The sequence below is a fragment of the Squalius cephalus genome (genome assembly GCF_949319135.1).
Source record: "Squalius cephalus genome assembly, chromosome: 2".
NCBI lineage: Eukaryota > Metazoa > Chordata > Actinopteri > Cypriniformes > Leuciscidae > Squalius > Squalius cephalus.
The window spans coordinates 16073359-16097021 of NC_137123.1; the positions used below are offsets into that span (position 1 = coordinate 16073359).

Sequence of the window (23663 nt, forward strand, 5' to 3'; positions counted from 1 at the left end):
TTATAACGACAGAAAAAAAGTGTTTTGAAATTAATGTTTTATTATTAAATTATGAGCACAAAAACATGAAATAAATGTTAAAAAAATCAACGAATATCTGAATGTGCTTCCTGGAAGACTTAGATAAAAGCTTATTTTAAACCAGAGACTGTTTTAAAAAAGTATTTGTGATCTAGACTGTATTTGTAAACATATAATCACTCTTATTCCGTGCTAAACCCAGATTATTATCATTATTTTATTGAGAGCAATAGAATGAGCTGAACACAGAGGCTGCGCTCTTCTATATAATGGAAGTGGATGGGGACTACTGTTAAATAGTCTGTTTTTATGGTAGTCCATCAATTCAGCTCAACATTTTTGTGTTCCATGAAAGAAGATGTGTTACAGGATTGAAATGTCATCATGAGGGTGAGTAGATGACGGAATTTTTATTTTTAGGGTGAACTGTTCCTTTAAGAACAGTCTTCCGTTCCACTAATGAAATCTGTAAATTACCACGAAATCTGTAAATTACCAAATTATCACGCGCGGCGACGCGACGCGACGCGTCAAATGAGCTTGTTGTAGCAACACGGGTTTCCACGGGGAGGAGAGAGGAGGAGACATGATGAGGCTTTTACTTCATGATGCACAGTTGATATTTCAGTGAGTCTGCCGGTTTTACATTTGAGCAGTTGGTTTGAGACTTTGATTTCTTATTTAATATTTTTAAGCATTTGAATTTTCATTTTAAATTTGTTTGGGAAAAAAACTTCCATAGGTTAGTTTCGCAGCTCTGATCAACTCGATGGAGTCAGTGAGGGGCCCGACATCTGAAGACTGTTCCCCGGTCAGCGAGCTCTCCTTCGGCCTGCAGAACCTCCAGTGTCAGGACGGGTGAGCGTTCAAACACTGCACTTGCTCTTAACTGAGGCAATATAAGGGATCATTTATTCAGCAGCATTTATACATTTTTATTTTTAGGTTTTCTAAATTATTTTATTTTTTTAAATAATTATTATTGATATGTTTTGTGAACATTTACTTCATCATATTGTTTATATTAATACATGATTGTCCAATGATAATAATAATAATTAACACAAAATGTATAATTATGAATATAATTAATAATAATATAAAATCCATAAAATGAAACCTTAAAAACATTTTGTAATTCAGATGCAACTGAACGGGTGAGAGACCTGCAACCTCTGCTCTTTACAAGACACTCAAACACTGCACTTGAGGATGTTTGGCAGCATTAGGGATCATTTATTCAGCATTTATACATTTTTATTTTTACGTTTTCTAAATGATTTGGATAAATATTATCTAAACTGTTAGTTGTGTGTTAAAACTTATATTTGATGCCCATTTTCTGTAAGTCTGAGTCCAAAGAGCTCGGCCCCCTGGAGAAAGCTTGTTTTGACGCCTGAATGCACCAGTCCGCCGCGCAACACTCTCTCCAGGGACAGAGAGACGCCGACAGGTCTGGACAAGAGCCTCACACACACACACACACACACAGACACACACACACACACACACACACTGCTTAATTAACTCTCCTCTGAGGACACTTTAAACTCAAGCTCTTCCAGCTCCTTGTTTTTGCATAACTGACAGATCTAATAGTTTTATCTTAACTAGTCTGAGTATTTTCTTGTACAGCCTAGTCACTTCTCTTCAAATGTTTCTGCTTAAGATCCAGATTTGAAAGTGTTGAAAAGCATAAGGATATTCATTCATTTTTTATGGAAAAGTCATGAAAACTGACAGAAAACACACATTTGCATATTTGCATGCACATATTCTTTATGTATATATTCATTTCAAGAATTACTAGATCAAAGTTCTGAATGTCAGTTTAATTGACTGTGAATTTTCTCTCAGTCTCTGCAGTGAGGAGACGACGAGCAAGGTAAAATAAGCATGAGCTCATATTAATAATGCAGCTGATGAATAGTCTGTGATGATCTGTGATGTTTGTCTTGGCAGAAGCCTGTCACCCGAGTCCTCTTCACACACGGTAGGACACACACACCCAGCAATCAAACAGTAAATGGAAAGGAATGAATTATTTTTATTTTGACATTATTTTGATCTCATGATTCAGCCCGTGTGTCAGTGGAGGGACCGTCACGATTCTCCTGCCGATAAAGAGACTGAGCCAGCCTTTGTCAGTAACGCTTCCATACACTCTCACTCACATTAGCCCACTTATTATTTATGCAACCAAAATGTCCTTTGAATTATGCATGCAAATGTAATATGCACCTAATTATTCACCTTATTTGTAACTTAAATGTGCAAGGCTACAGATGTCATCCGCTTCCAGTTATTAAAACTGATCAAAAATATTTCAAACTGGTATTTTTTCATCAGATTATTTTAATTAATTATCGTAATCATAACTCGTGATTGGTAATGGTATGGTAATTATAACATACTAAGTTGAAATTATTACATTCTAAATCAAAACTAAGTAGAAATCATGAGCAAAAAAGTAAAGAATAATGACATACCATAATAACATTAAAAGTCAATATTTTGACATTCAAAGTCATATTTCTGACATACTAAGTTGTAATGGTGTAATTCAATTATGACAAATAGTCAAAATTATGACCTACCTACTACCTAGTCATAATAATTACATAAAATGTCAAAATTATGAAATTCTAAATCAAAATAATGACATAAAAAGTAAAAATTATAACATTCAAAGTCATTATTACAAGTCATAATTGACTTTCAAAGTTGAAACTATGATATAATAATGACATAAAAAGTCTAAATTAATAATTATGACAAACTTTTTTTAACTACCTATTGTAGGCCTATGCCATAATTGCGAGTTTTTAATCACATAATTTCGACTTTTTAAATCTAATAATTATGTGTTATTTTTTTTTGTCATTGTATGCAATAATTTTGACTTTTTTATGTCATGAATTTAGCTTCCATACATATTGTTTTGTAGCGCAAATATTTTGATAGTTTACTTCACTTTTTTTCTAGCTTTTTCCCTATAGCGGCTTATGAATCCAAAGTCTAGCACATGATTCACAGAAAACTTACTTTCGCGTTGCAAAATAATGTGTGTCTTGGCAGGTGTGATGTTGACATGGTACTTTGTACTGTATTGTTGTGGGTCACAAACTGGGTCACACTCATATATAGGGTGTGTTTTATTGCAATCTCACCTGCACTGAAAGTGAAGGCGTGAACATTTGTCCATCAGAAGCGTCTGCGAGTGCGTCTGTCCAGCAGATTCTCCTCCAGTGAAGAGGCAGAAGCAGCGGGCAGAAGCTGGAGGCAGTGCCGCAGTGACCCAGAAGAGGACGCCAGTGTCCCGCGACAGACGCACGCGCTCGACCCAACGGTGAGCGAGCAGAACATGCACATCACAAACACTCTCTGCCTGTCAATCATTTTGGCTGGCATGCTATATGATATTATATTCTGCTTTTTTTTGTGACCCTGGACCACAAAAACCAGTCACAAGGGTCATTTTTTTAAAATTGAGATGTATACATAATCTGAAAGCCGAATACATAAACTTTCCATTGATATATGGTTTGTTAGGATAGGACAATATTGATCCAAGATACAACTATTTGAAAATCTGAAATCTGAGGGCGCGAAAGAATCGAATCATTGAGAAAATCGCCTTTAAAGTTGTCGATTTATGTTGGCGATTGTGCTGCATTCAGTCACAAAAATAAATGTTTTATATATTTACGGTAGGAAATTTACAAAATATCTTCTTGGAACATGATCTTTACTTAATATCCCAATGATTTTTGGCATAAAAGAAAAATTGATAATTTTGACCCATACAATGTATTGTTGGCTATTGCCACAAATATACCCGTGCGAAATATGACTGGTTTTGTGGTCCAGGGTCACATATAATATACGACAGACGTATGCGCTCGACCCAACGGTGAGCGAGGAGAACCTTTTACAGTCTATGAGGAGAACGTCCTCAAGCAGAAACACTCTCTGCCTGTCAATCATTTTGGCTGGCATGCTACATGATATTATATTCTGCTATATAGGCTGCTATCTATCCCTGTTCATCTGCAGGCCGTTGAGAGGTTCAGTCAGCTGAGGTCACGGCGGGACACCCCGCTCACACACGTCACTCAGGATGACGTCGCTGACCTCACACTCATTGGGGACTTCAGTAAGGTCGGTTCTGCGAAACCGATATGATATTTCAAAGTGATGACGAGTGGGGTCAGTAAGATTGTTTTTAAGAAATTATTTATTTTAGTCAGCAAGAGCACATTAAATTGGTCAAAAGTTGCAGTGAAGACATTTATAATGTTACAAAAGATTTATGTATTAAATAAATCCTGAAAAAAAAAATTATAATTAAAAAAATATATAGTGGATAATAATCATCAAATCATCATATTAGAGTGATTTCTGAAGGATCATGTGACACTGAAGACTGGAGTAATGATGCTGAAAATTCAGCTTTGATCACAGGAATAAATTACATTTTAAAATATATTCACATAGAAAATAATAATATTTTTAATAATATTTCACAATATTACTGTATTTTTGATCATATAAATGCAGCCTTGGTGAACAAAAGATACAAAAACATTAAACATCTTAGAGACCCCAATCTTTTAAACACCAGTAAGTTACTGATTACTAATTTTCATGCCTTCAAAGGGTGAATATTTAGAATTTTTAGAGTGACTCATTCCCAGTCAGTCGTGTCTTGTGTCTTGACGCAATTATTTCCATAGCAACACCTGCTTCCTGTTGAGAGAGCCGGCCATCGGCAGCTTCACTGTGTCAGCGCACAAACCGTAAGAAATCATGACTGTTCTCTAGGCTAGGGTGGATAAAAAGCTGGTAAAATATTCACACTTTAATGCAGTTTCATATTAATTATTTTTCTTAATCACAAAGTAGCTTTGAGAGACTGAAATATAAGTTCCTTACCCAATTATTTTATGGGTTTATTTTAATGATGTACGAGATGTATTGTCTGCTCCTGACCTGTAGGTGGCGTCTCTGATCAGAGGTCAGTTTGGTCCTGCAGTGGAGGACTTCCTCATCGTCGACTGTCGTTACCCCTACGAGTACCAAGGAGGACACATTAAGGTACCTTAAAATATTGAGTGTTTTGTCGAACTAATGTTTGTGCCGACAGATCTTCCTATCGTGACCTTTAGGCCTTGTGTCCACTGTTTTTTCCAGTTGAGACGCTTTGGTTGCTATGATACGGAATATCAGCGGAAGTGTTATAGTATCTCCTTACACACACTCTAAAAAATGCTGGGTTGTTTTAACCCAATTTTGGGTCAAATATGGACTAACCCAACGTTAGGTTAAAAATGCAATTTAAAAATGGACAAACCCAGCTGTTGGGTTACATTTTTAAATTGCATTTTTAACCCAACGTTTGGGTTAGTCCATATTTGACCCAAAATTGGGTTAAAACAACCCAGCATTTTTTAGAGTGCAGATAGTTTGTTTCTGTATTGTTTCTGTAAAAAAATATCGATACAATGCAAAGTATTTGCTCTGGCTCTTGTTTTAAATGATTTTGTTCCGTTATTATGCTTGTTGTTTTCATCTGTTGACGTTGTACAAGCAGAATGTGGCGGTTGGTCAGTGTGGTATTAGTCCCGCCCCTCCTCCACTGTGATTGGACGGCTGGGTAAAAAGTGACAGTGATGATCGATGCGTTTTACCCAAAGTTGAACATTCTTCAACTCTCGGTGACCGGTAAAAAACACTTCAGCGTGAAATAGACGCTTAGTGCCTTGTTACGCTCCTGGCGTTTTAAAAACGCGGCGCTCCCATTGAAAACAATTGGAAGCGTGAAAAAAAGCTTTGGTGGACACAGGGCCTTCAGCCTAATTTATACTTCTGCGTCGGACTGACGCCATATCCTCTACGCTGTAGGTTACGCGTCGGTTTTCATGTATACTTCTGCGTCATTGTCCGCGTTGATGCGCAATTACACATGCAGAGTGAGCATGTGAAACCCGAGGGAGTATAACTTGGGCTTTAGACTGTACTGCACTCATACAGGGCGCAGTGAACCTGTACACGGAGTCCCAGATCCAGCAGGCGGTTCATCAGGATCATCCGTCCCACTCACGCCCAGAGGACGAGGGGTCATCGCCACGGAAACTGATAGTGTTCCACTGCGAGTTCTCATCGGAACGAGGACCACATCTGTGAGAAACACTCTCTACACACACACACGCTCACTGAGTGTGTGCATGATTACTCAAGCTTCTTACCCGTTCAACAGGTGTCAGTATCTGAGGAGGCTGGACAGGTGTGTCAATGCTCAGGTGTATCCGAACTTGCACTATCCTGAGCTCTACCTGCTGCTGGGGGGTTACAAACACTTCCATGCCTCCTATCCGGTACAGTACAACAACGCAGTGTCTCACTGTCTTAAGGTGCACTCACATTAGCGAAATATAAGGTGCTTAGGGGTTTGTGGAAAGGTTTAGAGATAGACAATATAAACATTTAAAAAATAAATAAATCTGACTAATTAGAACAGAGTAGACCAATCACAACAGACTGGGTCATCTGACCAATCAGAGCAGAGTAGACCAATCACAACAGACTGGGTCATCTGACCAATCAGAGCAGAGTAGACCAATCACAACAGACTGAGCCGTCTGACCAATCAGAGTAGACCAATCACAACAGACTGGGTCATCTGACCAATCACAACAGACTGGGTCATCTGACCAATCAGAGCAGAGTAGACCAATCACATCAGACTGGGCCATTTGACCAATCAGAGCAGAGTAGACCAATCACAACAGACTGAGCCGTCTGACCAATCAGAGCAGAGTAGACCAATCACAACAGACTGAGCCGTCTGACCAATCAGAGCAGAGTAGACCAATCACATCAGACTGGGCCATTTGACCAATCAGAGCAGAGTAGACCAATCACAACAGACTGAGCCATCAGACCAATCAGAGCAGAGTAGACCAATCACAACAGACTGAGCCGTCTGACCAATCAGAGCAGAGTAGACCAATCACATCAGACTGGGCCATTTGACCAATCAGAGCAGAGTAGACCAATCACAACAGACTGAGCCATCAGACCAATCAGAGCAGAGTAGACCAATCACAACAGACTGAGCCATCAGAAATGAGGGGTCAAGAGAGACTGACTCTTTGAACAAACTATTTTAGACTCTTTGAGAAATGAGGTGATGCTTGTAATGTATTATATAATGAGAAAAGTTAAGTGTTTTGACCTTGGATGCATGTAAAGCTACTGTAGGAGACTCCACAGTGTGTGCAGCATGACAGTCCCGGTGTCTCTCTGTCTCAGGATCTGTGTGACCCCTGCGGTTACGTGCCCATGCGTCAGCGCGAGTACCAGGAGCAGCTTCACGGATTCCGCAGAAAAAGACCCACACGGCAGCGAAGACGACGGCCAATCAGAATACATCCAAGAACGACACGTTAAATGTTATATATATATATATGTATTTATTTGCATGATCTTTCATGTACATCTGTCAAGTCAACTATATTGTAGGCCACTTAATAAAGTATTTCAAACACTGACTGGTTTATTGATGTTTTTTTTAAGTGATGAAACAAAAAAGGAAAAGGATGTATCACTTTTGTTTCAGGATCATATTTAATAATATTGCAAATTTTCTTTAGATTTTCTTTGCTAATACAATAATACAAAAGGAAGTGCTAGATATGTGGAAACGTTTAGAGAAAGACAATGTAAAAATAAATAACTAATAAAAATATGATTAAACTAAAAAGATAAATCAATTAAATAATAGCTGATTTAAAGTTGAAGTCTACAGCACTGTAATAGTTCGTAGAAAATGTGATAATTGAAATTAATAGAAATAATATTTCTATTATAAAATAAAATTTCCAAATAATATTTTACACATAATGTTTATTTTTCATAGTATAAATTAGGTTTATAAATGAAACTAGACTTTTTTAATTTAGGATGGGAGTCACACACACGAGGATAATTATATTTGGGGGTCCATTAAAAACTGAAAATCCTGCACTACAGCATTTTAAAAAAATCATATAAAATGTATAAAGTGAAAATACATTTAATTTGATGTATAGAGCTTCCACGATCATATCAATAATCATTTATGTACAAAAACGTATCCCATTGAAATGTTATATTATTTCACTTCCACATAGTCGTAAAACTATTTTTATTTTTTTACAAAGATGTGTATTATGTCCAATACAGAATTATGATGATGATAATCACTCTCAAGGTCGCGTAGTGACGTGCGTGCACGCGCATGCTCTTCCCCCTGATAGGTCGCGCGCATCAGGAAGCGTTTCTCACTTTCACAAGCGACGACCTCCAAAAGCACCGGTGCGATATAACCGATCACCGTGCCAGCATCTCTCATCCGTGTCCCGGGGCCGTGTCTCCGTTACTTGCGAACATTCCCGCTGCGTTTGAGAGCGTTTGCCTGCAGACCGCGCGATATGGCCGCGTACAAGCTGGTGCTGATCCGCCACGGCGAGAGTTGCTGGAACCAGGAGAACCGATTCTGCGGCTGGTTCGATGCCGATCTGAGCGAGACCGGAGAGGAGGAGGCCAGGAGGGGCGGACAGGCCCTGAAAGGTGATCTGGTGTCCGTGTATTAAACTGATCTTCTTATGTTTATCTGCACTGTATTCGTGTAACGTTAGGGCCCTGCAGAGATCACAGGCCCGCAGAGATGCACCTCCTCTCTCATGATGTATTATTACTGTTAAATTAATGCATGATTAGTTAAGCTTCTGCTGCTCCTTCTCATTTCGTCTTTGAAAACTAGTTTATTTGTAGCATGAATCTTTTTGTTGTCAAAGCGTTGCTTGGTGGTTGTTGTAGTGCTTGCTTTTTGGCCCAATTCAAAAGATTTCACCCAGAAGTCGTTATGATTATAGTTCACCCTAAAAAGAAAATTCTGTCATTATTAATTATTCACCCTCATGTCGTTTCGAACCCGCAAGACTTTTGTTCATCTTCAGAACACAAATTAAGATATTTTTATGAAATCTGAGAGATTTCTGTCCCTCCATTGACAGCTACGCAACTACCACTTTGACGCTTCAAAAAGTTCATAAAGAGATCTAAAACCAGAGATTGTCTAACTAATCCATGTGAATGTCTAACTAATCCATGTGAACCTCATTGGTTCTGGCGAAAGCTCAAACGTGCTGCATAACACGAGAATGAACCCCATTGGTTCTTGCAGAAGCACGACCTCATTAGCTCTCACACGTTTTCTAATATTACCTAAATTATCAATATGGAGATTTAATTTCAAAATAATATTTTTTTAATGCCATTATTTCCTCATCTGTATCTGATACACAACCTGAATAAAATAACTGCCATCTTCCAGATGCGGGTTATGAGTTTGACATCTGCTACACGTCCGTGCTGAAGCGAGCGATCCGCACACTGTGGCTGGTGCTGGACGGCATCGATCAGATGTGGCTGCCGGTGAACCGCACCTGGCGTCTGAACGAGCGCCACTACGGCGGCCTCACGGGCCTCAACAAGTCCGAGACGGCGGCCAAACACGGCGAGGCGCAGGTGAAGATCTGGAGGCGCTCCTTCGACATCCCACCGCCACCCATGGACCCCGACCACGACTTCTACCAGGCCATCAGCAAGGTGAGAAAACTGTTGCGCAGTGTGTGTACAGAACTGTCAGCAAGGTTAAAGAAATCAATAGTTTTATTCATTGATGCATTAAATTGATCAAAAGTGGCAGTAAAGACATTTATGTTACGAAAGATTTCTATTTCAAATAAATGGTGTTCTTTTGAACTTTATGTTCATTAAAAAATCCTGAAAGAAAATGTATCACGTTTTCCACAAAAATATATTAAACTGTTTTCAACATTGCTAAAAATCAGAAATGTTTCTTGAGCATCAAATCATCATCAAGGATCATGTGACACTGAAGACTGAAGCAGAAAATTCAGCTTTTATCACAGGAATACATTTTTTTGATCACGTAAACACAATTTTGGTGCGAGTATAACAGCTCTGAGTGTCATGTCTCTGCAGGACCGGCGCTACGGGGACCTGACGGAGGACCAGCTGCCCTCGTGCGAGAGCCTGAAGGACACTATCGCTCGAGCTCTGCCCTTCTGGAACGAGGAAATCGTTCCTCAAATCAAGGAGGGCAAGAGGGTTCTCATCGCTGCCCACGGAAACAGCCTGCGAGGCATCGTCAAGCACCTGGAGGGTGAGGAACCCTCTCAGATGCCCTGATATTTCACCACACACTATATATACACCCTAAAAACACCCTGAACAAGAGGAGTCTGATGGGGGTTCATGCATATGGCTCTTTAAAATCTCTTTTTTTCTCCCCAAAATTCTGTTTTATTTCCTCCCTCAATTTCCGCTGAGCAACACACAGCGGTGTTTCCTTGCGGAATGAACGAATCAATTAAATGATTGATTCAATGACTCACTCAATAAGACAGTCAAATGTGTTGTTCCTGAATGAATCAGCCATTTAAAGGGATACTCCAATTTAAAATGAAAACCCATGAGACGAGAAACTGTCTGGTTACTGACATTCTTCTAAATATCTTCCTTTCTGTTCAGCAGAAGAAAGAAATTCATACAGGTTTGAAACAACATGAGGGTGAGTATATGATGACAGAATTTTCATTTTAAAGTGGAGTATCCCTTTAAAAGAATTGGTTGAAACTCATTAACAGTGACTTGCTGCCACCTACTGGCGGTTTTAATTTCACTTTTAAAGTTTTTTTCTATTTTTTTTTATTTTTTATTTCAAATATCAGTGTTCAAAGTTTTGTTTAAAACATCAAAACATGAATGCATTTGTAAGTGCAGGTTAAATGCATTCATGTCCTTCTGAACAGTCGGTGTAAAGGCATCTAAATGTCACTTCAGATGCAGCTTCTGTGTTTCTTCTGCATTACAAAGATAAATTTTGTTGATTTAATTTGATTGGTAACAGCCCTATGTCTTATTATTAATTGATTAAACGTAAGAATTTGACACAAAATATGATGCATACGTTTAATTAGGTTAAAAAATGCCTTTATAAAGGTCAAATGCCCATAAAAGGTCAAAAAAAAAGAAAAAAAGAGTAGCAGTTTTTGGAAACACCTGTCAACCACCAGTGTTTTATATCTGCGACTGATTGATTGGATGCTTCTGATGTGTTTGTTCCAGGAATGTCGGAGGAGGCGATTATGGAGCTGAACCTTCCCACAGGAATCCCCATCCTTTATGAGCTGGACAAGAACCTGAAGCCCGTGAAGCCCATGCAGTTCCTGGGAGATGAAGAGACCGTGCGCAAAGCCATGGAGGCCGTCGCCGCTCAGGGCAAAGCCAAGAAGTAGGCCAAGACGTCCCGTATTCGGTCTCTTATTTCCCACAATCAGTGTTTTACCATGAGCCTAGAACCAAACCAGTGACCAATCATTTATTTCCTAATGCTCTCAATCGGGACCATGCTAATAAAGTTCAACCGTTACTGCTTGAATGTGTGTGTATGCAGTGAAACTGGGCCACAGTGTGTTTATAGTCTCTGCACTGAAAATCCACGACCGCACATTTCAGAAGATGGCACGTGTTTGTCTGCTATGGCATCGCTTTGACGACTGTTGCCAGGCGACAGCATATATTAATGGTTGGGTGGGCTGCAGAAGTGCTGCGTTTTCCCCATCTTCCTGTGATTCATGCATTGTCCCGCTGCTCTAGATCTCTGCTCGCCCACAGACACGCTCCTGAAATATCCAACACGAAAAGATCTCTGTAACACGGTTCGTTTTTAGGATTCTCCTACATCTAGACTCGATTTTTTTTGTTGTTGTTGGTGATTCACAGCAGATTATATTCCTGTGGGCTTTTTTGGGAATGTTTATGGTCTTTCTTCTTTTTTTTCTCACTGTGGTAAATGTCTCTGTATGTTGAAATCCTGCTGATGTCCATGTCAAAGTATAATGCATTTTGACCCTGCAAACATTCACCATGACATAAATAATGAACATTGTTCCCCAGAAAAGAAATGGTCATGTTGTCTGTTCCTTTACATTTCACTTGTACAACAAATGTTGAAATTATTTTGCTTGACTGAAAGACAAGAGTTTTATGAGTACTAGTGTGAGTTGATGTGCAATCCCTAATAAATGTTGGCTTACTGAACCAGAAATAATGCTATTACATTTTTTATTTATTTAATCCTTTAAGTGTAAAGTGTATGAGGAGAATATTTTAAAATAAGTGGAAATCGTTTTTTTATCACAATTACGTAAATTTTTAATTACTGTTCTGGTTTGAGTGAATGTTATTATTTTTGACATGACGGTGAATTATTAGAAAATATACCTTTTCAATATATAATGAATTTTGGATTTTAAAAGTTAAAGAGTTAGGTATTTGGATAACGGTTTATAGTTAATACAAGTAAGGTAACGTGCATTTACAGCCACAACAAATATGGCGGTTTACTTAAACCGCATATGATGAAGTGGCCAATCAGAGCACGAGTTGCCCGCTGACTAATAGCCAATCAAAACGCGTCTCTCGCTTCTTGAAAACATGTCGCCCATGAAGCTGTGTGTTCCAGGTGGGTCGCTGTTATTATCATGCTATTTGCACTTTCCTTTGGTTTTATCGACATAATCGCTGCAAGGCTTGGCTTGTACACATAATGACATTTTTTGTGAACTTTGATGTGGTTGGTAAAAGTTAAGGACAGTTAATCTCTCACTTGCATTACGGTCAGCGTGCGTTTCTGTAGGGCTGAATCATCCGCACGCGCAGCATAATGATGACGTTATAAACGCATAGGTATGTTCAGCTTCAGTCAACTTATGTCAAAAACAGCTGATGTTGGTTTAACTGTTGTTTAACCATACTGTATAGTTGATCTGATGTAAATAAGCGTGTCTCTGGAGCTGTTTGCAGGGCTTAAAGACTCGTTTGGCGAGCCCTGCCCACCCCCGCCCGGGGCGCGAGCGCTGCTGTCATACACACCTGCTCTGAAACACACACACACATATGTGCCTCTACTTGAACTCGCGGATAATGAACGACGCGGGTTGCTTAAATCACTTGGATTCCCTGAAATGCTTCAAGTCTTAGAGATTCAGTTTTAAATCCCCCCTGAAGTCAATATCGTAAAACTCATATTTGATCACCAAAATTACATATTTAAACGTTTTTTTTTTCTTGAAAAAAAATGTCTCCATGCCTTAGAATATCTGGAATGTAACCACACCCTTGGCCTTGCCTCGTTTATGCAAATTAGCCACGCCTCCACTCACATCTGTTGACGATCACAGAGGATCTGATTGGTTACAAGGTAGTTTGTGACGTCAGAAACACCAGCGATTTCAAAGCGTGTGTTTGAGACTGTCTTTGATTCACTGCAGTTTTAAGGAGAAAATACTCAGCAATGGTGTCGACTTATGAATTTACACATGGTTTGTCTTAAAGCATATTAAAAACACCACATAGACATATAAACAACATTAAAAACTTGATTCTCACCACAGGGGGACTTTAAATAAATGTTTTATGGATTGCCTCTGTAACAGAAAATAAATTAGGCTACTCCTTCAGTTTGTAAAAAAGTCATGTGCATTCACTTACAATAGAAGTAAAATGGCCAAGTGCAAGTTTTTTGTTAAAACACTTTTTCTGTACAAAACTATGTTTTATGTTTTATTTGACGTAGCAGTGGAGCTACTCTTCTTAGCGGACAAACTTCTCGTTTAATGATGTAATTCCAGTAGTGCAGTTTGTAAACAGTAATAATTATAAATATTATATTACAATATATAAAAAAAAACAGTATGTAAAAAGTTCTTTTCTGGTATCCTTGCGCATATTGTGTGAAATGACGCTGTATGATCATGATGACGGGGTGAAATATTGGATTACGTTTACACAGATAAGGTAGCAGATTCTATCATGCTAGACCCATTTTTAAATGTAAAATGTTAAAGTCGGAAATGAAACCGAGGTTGATCATCTTTTCTTCCGTATGTCGTATATCCAAGTGAAACTGCTTCTCAAACAAGAACAAATGTAGGGCGGGGCTTAATTTTGTCCATTGGGAATTGATTGGAATTGGGAATTGGTTGTGGTTTGCTATTGGTCGATCTCATGTGAGTGACAGGTTGCCCCGCCCTCACGCCACTAAACGCATCATCAGGGAAGAGATTCTGCAAGAGGAAGTTATTTTGATTGAAGAATGAATTTTAAAACTAATGTTGTGCACAGTTTTTTAATGTTTAGACTTCTATTGTAAGTGCATTCCTGTAGATGATGTGAAGTTTGATGGCTGGTCTGTGCTCTTCACGCAGGTGAAAGGCTCTGCAGCACAGAGGACTGTATTCCCGGTACCGGCACGGATCTGCGGCACGGATACATCTTCGCTACGCTCGCGGGATACGTGCTGAGAAAGAACGAGGGCGAGGAGGTCAGTTCACTCTCGTGGAGATTTTGGTTTGACTTTGAACGCAACAATTTTACTCATTTGTAAAACTTAAATGTTCAATGTAACCATGACGTTTTCTTCCAACCTCTCCTTTTATAGCTCCCGGTGATCTCAGTGGTTAGGGAGACAGAAGCACAACTCTTGCCTGACGTCGGTGCCATCGTCACCTGTAAGGTGAGTGTCCTGGACCAAACATGGCATCATTGGTGTTTATAAAAATGAAAATGCTATGATTAATTTACTTCTCATGTCGTTCCAACCCGGTATGATGTTCGTTCTTCTGCTGAAACACAAACTATATTTTGATGATTGTTGATAACTAAATAGTTTTGATCCCCATTGACTTCCATTGTATGGATAAAAAAAAAAATGGGATCCAAAACTGTTTAGACGACGTTCTTCAAAATATCTTCTTTTGTGTTCAGCAGAAGAGAGAAATGGATTTAGATTTGGTGTTTTTATTCAAAGCAAAGTGGTTAAATTTTTGTGCAGTAATATTTAGATTTTAGGTCAGTTTTATGTACACAAATGTAGATTTGTAAAAGTTGCTCCAAGTTTATATTTTTATTCATTTGTCTTTGAATGTATTCTGCTTGATTTTATCATGGGTGTGTTTAAAAATTTAAATTCATGTTTATTATTTGAGGTTTAATAAAGGTTAAGAACTAAAAATTCTTTGTTTCTTTGTCATTTACTCCATGATGTATTATGTTAAAATTAACATCGGATGTGTGATTGTCACTCTTTGCAGGTGACGAGTATCAACCCACGATTTGCTAAAGTCCACATCTTGTATGTGGGGTCAACGCCGCTAAAAGACCGGTTCAGAGGCACTATCAGGTATGAACATTTCATTCTTCAATCAAGACTTACATTTATATCCATTAACAGTTTAAAGTGTCATTCATGTTATTACTAATAATAGTATAAAAAACAAAAATTCTGTTCATTTTTGATTTCACCAGAAGAGAAGACGTGAGAGCGACAGAGAAAGATAAAGTGAGTTTGTGGTAAATAAATGTTTTCAGTAAAATGTCGTGCATATTTGCTGAATTGCGGCTCTTATTTTCAGGTGGAGACGTACAAAAGCTTCAGGCCAGGCGACATTGTCCTTGCAAAAGTGGTATCCTTTATGCTATATGAAAAATGAAACTCTAGTACCCTGAATGTTGCTTGTGACCCTTGACCTCGGCTATCAGATCTCTTTGGGCGACGTGCAGTCGAACTACCTGCTGACCACGGCGGAGAACGAGCTGGGCGTCGTCGTGGCCCACAGCGAGGCGGGTGAGGGAGCGCTCCAACAGTAGTGCGCTTTAAAGGGATAGTTCACCCAAAAATGAAAATTAGCCTCACCCTCAAGTCATCCTAGGTGTATATGAGTTTCTTCTTTCAGACGAATACAATCTGTGCTATATTAAAAAATGCTTTATAATGGCAGTGAATTGCTGTTTCTGTTTTAAAGTCCAAAAGTGTCCATAAAAGTGCATCTATCCATGATGAAAGTGCTCCACACTGCTCTGGGGGGGTTAATAAAGGCCTCCTGAATCATAGTGATGTGTTTGTGTCAGAAAAATATCCATATTTAATACTTTACGAAGTAAAATTCTAGCTTACGGCCAAACGTAGTCTACTTGCGCCAAAAGCACAACTTACGCAACTTGTGACGTCATAGCGTAGCGTAAATATCAGTGTGTCGCATTACTCGCGTAAGTTGCGCTTAAGGCTTAAGTTGAATCCGTATGTTGTTTGGCTGAAAGCTAGTTATCTTACTTTATGAAGTTTTAAATATGAATATTTTCTTACACATCACTTCGCTTCAGGAGGCCTTTATTAACCCACCAGAGCAGTGTGGAGCACTTTAATCAGGGATAGATGCACTTTAATGGACACTTTTGGACTTCAAAACCGAAACGGCCATTCACTGTCATTATAAAGCTTGGAAGAGCCAGGACATTTTTTAATATAACTCTGATTGTATTCGAAAGATTTGAGTCATATACACCTAGGATGACTTGCGAGTGGGTAAATCATGAGCTAATTTAAATTTTTGAGTGAACCATCCCTTTAATGAAGTGTTAATCTCGCTCGTGTCACTCATGCCGTGTGAAATCTCTTCCCGCAGGGGCTCAGATGGTGCCCATCAGCTGGTGTGAGATGCAGTGTCCTCGCACACACGCCAAAGAGTTTCGCAAGGTCGCGCGGGTACAGCCGGAGTACCTGCAGGCCTAGGCCACGCCCACCGGAACCCTAGACCACACCCACTGGAACACACAGCTTCAAAGACACGCCCCCTTCTCTCACGGAACTCTCGTGTATGTTCGGAATTCTAGGTGTGAATCTTGATGGTTTAATCTCCTGTCACATTCCACTCTGCCTGTCAATGCAAAGAACCCGTCGACGGCCGATCACATGACCATAATCCGAGTGTAGTTGCATTACTAAGCAGTATTCCGGCATTCATGACGCTCTAGGTGCTCTGACACACTTGGATTGTGATATCACATATTCAGATGTCTTGCAATGCTTTTGGAAGCTCTGAAACACGAGCGGGAATGTCATATTATTCAGCTTCTTTAAACATTGAACAAATTATGAGTGAATCTGAAGTAAACGGAATGTTGCTGGGTCACATTTTAAGTGCAAAATCAAAAAGAAGAAAATAAGAAAAAGGCCTGTTTTTAAGGCAATTGATTTTTTTGTGTTGTATTTTCTTGACAATAAAGCACGTTTAGCTACAATTTCTCATTACTGTAATGCATCTGAAAGTTTAGCTTTATTTTTGTAAATCATTTTATTCTCAAAAATAATTCTCATTACTGCAATGAAAGTACTTTTTACATCAGCATTGATTGAAGATAGTACAACAAATATTACATGATAGTGTATATATAGAGAAAGAGACATGAATGAAATTTTATGGTAATGAGAACTGTGTTGTGAAATGTGCATCAAGAAAATGCAGAAACACAATGCATATAAAATAGACAAAATATATATTTTTCCATTGTAATTGTGGGTGAAATATGACCTTGATGTTCTTGCGAGGTGTTCTTTTGTGAGATTCACTCTAATAGCTTCATGTTTATATTAAACCAAACTGCATAGGATTAAAGGCTAGTGTTGAGTTTGTCATTGGCCGAATCTGTTACATGCTGGTGTGAATGTTGACAGAAATCAACATAAACTATGGAAGCATGTTCTTTGTCTCATCCAGGCCATTTGATTAGAAGTTTGATGAAAACCAGCAGTAGAGAACTGGAACTGTGCTATTGTCACAATCACAGTCTCTGCAACAGATTTTTCAGTCTTTCACAACGAGATTTGAAGTTTATAGAGCAATAACATTCGGTGAAACTCTTAAAAGCACATGAACCACAAAAATAGTCACCCAGAGATGAATTTACTTTTACCTCTTGCTGCTTTTATTCAGAATATCTGGAAATGTCTTATCTGATACCTTTTCCTTATTCTGTCCTTTTGTCTGTAACTGTTTTTAGAGGTCATGTGTTTAAAAGAAGAAAAAATAAAGTGTTTAACAACACAAGCTTTGCTCAATTTTGCCTGAATGTTTCATTGTAGTTTGCTATAGACTCAACACAGACACTGGAGGATTTACTTGTAACTCAAATGTGTGTTTGAATCCCAGGATTGCAAGAACTGATAGAAATGCATTACAATTAAAAAGTTTGGGGTCTTTAAGATTAACTTTGTCTAAATAATTCATTCTTGTTTTCAGCAAGGATGATTCAAAAGTGATAGACATTTATAATGTTCTATTTCAAATAAATGCTGTTCTTTTGAACTTTCTCTTCATCAAAGAATCCTGTAAAAATAATTTTCCACAAAAATTTGATGCAGCACAACTGCTTTCAACATTAATAATAATCATAAATGTTTCTTGAGCATCAAATCATCATATTAGAGTGATTTCTGAAGGATCACGTGACACTGAGGACTGGAGTAATGATGCTGAAAATTCAGCTTTGATCTCAGGAATGAATTACCGTACATTTGAACATGTATTCACATAGAAAACAGTTCTTTGAAATTGCAATAATATTTCACAATATTACTGTTTTTACTGATCAAATTAATGCAGCCTTGATGATCATAAAATCTTACAGACCCCAAACTTTAAGATCTTGCATATATACCTTGAATGCAATGCAAGTCAAAAGTCTCAGCGGAATGACAAAAGCAGCATAACAAACACTGCTCATAAACCTCAAAAACATCAATAATGCAATGCCAATAATGATAACCATCACATAACCACCATGACAGCTCTAATCCAGTGTCTTTTATTCAGCCTTTCCTGCTGTCCTTCTCTTTTAGTATCATTTTCATGGGAAAATCCCATGATGAACTCAAATGCGTCTCCTGATATTTCACCTGAGTACAACATCTCTTGGGACCAAAAAATAAAAATAAAAATAGATTTCAATCTGTCAAATACACAAGTATTTCCTAAATCCATGTGGATTCATACATTGAAGGAAGCAGTTCGCCTAGAAATTAACCTTCTGCCATCACTTACTCAACATCCTGTCATTTCTATGGAAGCTCGTTTCCGCCACGGAATAAAAAAATGTAAAAGATAATTGCAATTGACTTTTTTTTACTCAGAACTGCGTGATATAAAGTTGCAATGGCAAGTTATAAAGTCAGATTTGTGAAATATAAACTCACAATACTGAGAAAAAATATAAAAAGTTAATTGTGACTTTTGATCTCACAATTCTGACTTTTTTTATTTGTTGCAATGGCGAAAATATCTCGTAATTCTGAATTTTTTCCTCAGAAATGCGAGAATTAGGCTAGTCAGAATTGCGAGTTATAAAGTGTAATAATAATTTTTAAAAAATCCTCAGAATTACACTTCATAACTCGCAATACTGACTAAATCTCGTATTTCTGAGGAAAAAAATCAGAATTACGAGATATTTTCGCCATTGCAACAAAACCCCCCAAAAAGTCAGAATTACGAGATATTTTCGGCATTACAACAAAACCCCCCAAAAAGTCAGGATTACGAGATATTTTCGCCGTCAGGATTACGAGATATTTTTGCCATTACAACAAAAAAACCCAAAAAGTCAGAATTACGAGATATTTTCGCCATTGCAACAAAAAAACCCAAAAAGTCCGAATTACGAGATATTTTCGCCATTGCAACAAAAAAACCCCAAAAAAGTCAGAATTGTGAGCTCAAAAGTCGCAATTACCTTTTTTTCTATTCCATGGCCCCCATCTAATACAAGCTTCCATGCATTTCAAAAATATATTGTGTGGACTTATTTTCTGTAGTTTTTTTTTTTTTTTTCAGCTTGGCAGAAGTGCCTTATATGATTCCTGACACATCCCAGCACATTGGTCTGAGTAAATGATGACAGAGCGTTCACTTTCAGGCAAACTCTCCCTCAGTCGTCGAATCGCACTGATTTCCTTGCGTTAGCATCGATCGTAAACTTCTTATTGGACGGCGCTGCGAACCCCAATCCGGCTCCTTTCATTTTATAGTCCATATGGTGGCTCTGAGCGCGCTCAAACTGTCCCAGAAGGCCTTGCTGCAAAGTCTGTTGGCCTTCTTTCCCCAGCGCCATGTTGGCGGAGCCGGGGGATCCCGCGACGGGCTGGCTGCTCTTCTTAAAGCCGCCCATCAAGCGCAGGAACTTGCTCTGTCTGTCGGGGCTGTCGAACTGTGCCGTGCCCCACTGGCCCAGAGTCTACAAACAGATCAAAACAATTCACATTCACATTAGTACTGATTGCAAAGCTGCTTTAGGACTGAAATATATACTCAACGCATGTGGAAACTGACCGGCTTCGGCTGCGACTCCTTGTCGATGTCCATCTGTAGGGCGAGACGGCGCGCCTGTGGAATAAAACAGTTTTTTAATCACATCTCAACATGAGCTATATCATATGTTAAACATAATTGGTGATGTGGCGCTTTACCTGATCTATTGAAACTTCGTCCTGATTTCCAGGCTTTGCCGACAGGAACACGATATCCCTCTGAGTGCAGATGGAGAAATGAGTGTGTGATGCACTTTAATGTCAGATAAAACTACTAGCCAGTGTTTTAAACGCAGTACACTTTCTTTATCAGACATGAGGGAAATTCCTGCTTCCCCATAGCGGGATATTAAATGACTTCTGATCTGATTTGCTGTGGATTTGCTTGCTTCGTGGAGCGTTTCTTCTTTCAGTGTATAGAAAAAACCTTAAAATGTCCAAGTTATGCATCATAAAACAATATATGACATTATACTTTGCATAAATAAAATAGCTTATTTATAGGACAGTGTTATTTTTTAACAATAGAAATATTATATGAAATAAATAAATAAATATTAATTTTATTGATTGCCATAGAGAAAATATCACAGTATAAATAAATCCTGTTATTCTTTTGATGTTAACCTGGATATTGACCCTAATATGAAGCAGTGTTTTTATTGTTAACTATAACTATTAAAAATATTTTTTAAAAACTATTAAAAGTTTAAGTAATAAATTAAAAGAAAAATATAAATATTTACAAACAACAAATAAAAATGATTAAAGCAGGGCAAAAATACTTAACAAAATTACAATAAAAATAAAAATAAAAAAAATACTCAAATATTAATATACAGTAGACAACATTTGAAGTGGATCAAAAAAGTTCATCAAAGTTGTCCAAAGACATGAACGTGTATTGTTCAAAATTCATGTATAACTTTGATGAAAGGTTTTGATCCACTTCAAATGTTGACTACTGTGCTATATTAGTATATAAATAATACTAAAATTACATTGATATGAAGCAGGGTTACTATAGTTAACTAAAATTAAAACTGAAACTTGAAGCGTAATAAAACATTTTTGTTACTTGAAAAATAAAAAATAAAACGTTTTAAAACTTTTAAAAATATGATTAAATACTATATAAGTATACACACAATAACACTGATATGAATGAAAGTACCACAAAAGTTAAATATCCACACTGAAAGTAAACGTAATTATCATGACAGTGATGTCACATTGTCAACAGCCAATCACGAGCCTCCGAATAAAACTCAACGAGACTCACCGCTTTACTTGCCCTCAGCGCTTCACGGCGCTCTTCTTTAATGTCCTCCTTTTTAATTTTTTCCGGCGTCTTGTTCTGCACTTCTTTCCTCTTCCCCTTTCCCGCCGGCTCCGCCTCCATCATCTCGATGACATCATCAGCCTTCAGCTTGACGTTCTTTTTCATCTTCTTACCCGGCGAGCTGACGACGGGTCCTCCGTTCGCGTGAGGAAGACTCTCACCTTCATCCGCGCATTTTAAATTCTTCTTCTGCTTCTCCGGGTTTTTCTTTGAGCTGATGCAGACATCCGGCTCTTCTTCTGCAGAAGGTTTCTTCTTCCTCTTCTTCCTTTTCACCTTTTGCTCTTCCTCTATGCATGTATCTGCTTTTTTCTTTTTCTTTTTCTCTTTTGTTTCTCCGTCCTCCAATTCTGTGTTTGGTTTTCTTTTTTTCTTCTTTTTCCTTTTCACCGTCTCTACACCGTGTCCTATGTCAACCTCTTCTTCTTCTTTGACCTCCACCTCCTTTTTCGTCTTTTTATTTTTAATACCGTCCACCTCATCTTCATATCCTTTTTTCTTGGCTTTCTTTTTCTTGGACACTAAATGCTCTCCATCCTCTTCCTCCCGCAGCGGTTCTGGCTCCTCCTCCTCCATCTTCCTCTTTTTCTTCTTGATGGTCTTTTCAGGAGCATCACTGATAGTGATTTCTGAGCGTTCAGCTTTGACGGTAGTCTGGACGGACACATTGTGACACACCGTCACGGGGCTGTTTGCTTCCACCTCCTCCTTCACTTTCTTTTTCTTCTTCTTCCTCTTCTCCTCCTCCTCATCTCTGGCGTTTACGTTCAGCGGTTCTTTTTTCACAACAGTCTGAACGGACACATCGTGACACTGCATCACATTTGTGTTTCCCGCATCCTGAACGACGACTTCTTCCTTCACCTTTATTTTCTTCTTTTTCGTCTTCTCTTTGGTCGTCCCATCAACAGCCATGTTCTCCTGAGATGAATGAAACCGTCAGCGGATTTCTCAAAAACCTCTTCTCTTTGTTGTTCTTGCTTTTTGCATCCTTGAGTTGCTTTTCATTAGTTCTGTTTGTTGATTTTTCTCAGATTTCGGATTCTGGATAAGCCTTCACCATCTGCAAACGCAGGAAAACACAACATTATTTAGGACAGATAAATTACATTCATATTTATAAGTAACATTCAAATGTATATTCATAAGTTACAAGAAGTAAACTATTTTTAGGTCACTCACCGGAACTAGCCAGTGATTATGAAATTATAAATATGGATACTCACAAAAATGCATCAATTTGCTTCATAAGGCAAAGTAACCCCCAAAATAACCTCCTGGAGCCATATGGATATATTTTATGATGGATGGATATGCTTTGTAGGTTTCAAAATCTAAGGTAAGTTACCATTCACTCCCATTATAAGATGGGAAGAACCAGGATATTTTTTTTAAATATAACTCCGATTGACTATGTTTGGCTGAAAGAAGAAACTCATTTACACCTAGGATGGCTTGAGGGTGAGTGCATTATGGTATAATTTTAATTTTGTGGTGAACTAACCCTTAATTATTTAGCGTGAATGTATTTTCATTAACTTATTCAGTTCTAGGTTGTTTGTGTCGAGAAGGAAAAACATAAAAATGATATTAGGTTGATCTGTGCATGCCATGACTGCTGGGTTAATTTTTTTTTAAATATCTTTTAATTTGTAAAATACAGAAGCATCTTATCATAACAACATTATTCAAACAACTTGTATCGCTAAAACGCAGTTAAATGACGTGCATAAGTACATGCAGCGAGCGAGCGCTTCGCTAACAGCAGGTTAATATTATTACTCGTTTAACGCACTGTTTTATTTGAGTTACATGTGTGTTTTATTACTTACACATTCGCCACACGTGGGAAAGCTTTCCTTTCGACTCTTAATCCGGAAGAAATCGCTCCTCCACTTCCTTGGTAACAGCAGCAACTGAACGCGTCCGCTAGAAAATGTTTTGCCAACCGCCATTTTTAAACAAGAGCAGAAGAACGCGTGTGCGCATGCGCACAACGCAGTTTGCGAACAGTGACAGGAGGCG

At 38.3% G+C, this 23663-nt stretch overlaps 5 protein-coding genes across 7 annotated transcripts in view; 3 read left to right on the forward strand and 2 right to left on the reverse strand.

The window, feature by feature from the left end:
• Positions 1–23663, reverse strand: part of gprc5bb (G protein-coupled receptor, class C, group 5, member Bb) — a gene marked incomplete at its 5' end in the record, with an annotated part of 69468 nt that overhangs the window by 41853 nt on the left and 3952 nt on the right. The window lies entirely within an intron of this gene.
• Positions 516–7572, forward strand: cdc25d (cell division cycle 25 homolog d). 3 transcript variants are annotated; one of them, XM_079857697.1, is made up of 13 exons: positions 516–648; positions 764–879; positions 1371–1474; positions 1879–1906; positions 1984–2014; positions 2102–2164; positions 3230–3370; positions 4078–4182; positions 4758–4820; positions 5020–5118; positions 6055–6203; positions 6281–6398; positions 7336–7572. In XM_079857697.1, exons 2-13 carry the CDS (start codon positions 791–793, stop codon positions 7471–7473), a joined length of 1128 nt encoding a protein of 375 aa, XP_079713823.1. In that variant the 5' UTR covers positions 516–648; positions 764–790; the 3' UTR covers positions 7474–7572. The 3 variants fall into 3 exon arrangements, with proteins under 3 accessions (XP_079713823.1, XP_079713825.1, XP_079713824.1); XM_079857699.1 differs by lacking the exon at positions 4078–4182; XM_079857698.1 differs by lacking the exon at positions 2102–2164.
• On the forward strand, positions 8267–12209 carry pgam1b (phosphoglycerate mutase 1b). The gene is made up of 4 exons (XM_079846611.1): positions 8267–8634; positions 9401–9675; positions 10075–10255; positions 11221–12209. The coding sequence occupies exons 1-4, from the start codon at positions 8496–8498 to the stop codon at positions 11388–11390; spliced, it is 765 nt and encodes a 254-aa protein (XP_079702737.1). The 5' UTR covers positions 8267–8495; the 3' UTR covers positions 11391–12209.
• On the forward strand, positions 12563–19627 carry exosc1 (exosome component 1). Its single transcript, XM_079895668.1, has 8 exons — positions 12563–12619; positions 14364–14479; positions 14597–14671; positions 15249–15337; positions 15463–15496; positions 15570–15620; positions 15697–15781; positions 16620–19627. Exons 1-8 carry the CDS (start codon positions 12592–12594, stop codon positions 16724–16726), a joined length of 585 nt encoding a protein of 194 aa, XP_079751794.1. The 5' UTR covers positions 12563–12591; the 3' UTR covers positions 16727–19627.
• knop1 (lysine-rich nucleolar protein 1) lies at positions 17727–23610 on the reverse strand. The gene is made up of 5 exons (XM_079895554.1): positions 23471–23610; positions 21579–22701; positions 20456–20515; positions 20319–20372; positions 17727–20223 (listed from the first exon to the last, which is right to left on the reverse strand). The coding sequence occupies exons 2-5, from the start codon at positions 22551–22553 to the stop codon at positions 19918–19920; spliced, it is 1395 nt and encodes a 464-aa protein (XP_079751680.1). The 5' UTR covers positions 22554–22701; positions 23471–23610; the 3' UTR covers positions 17727–19917.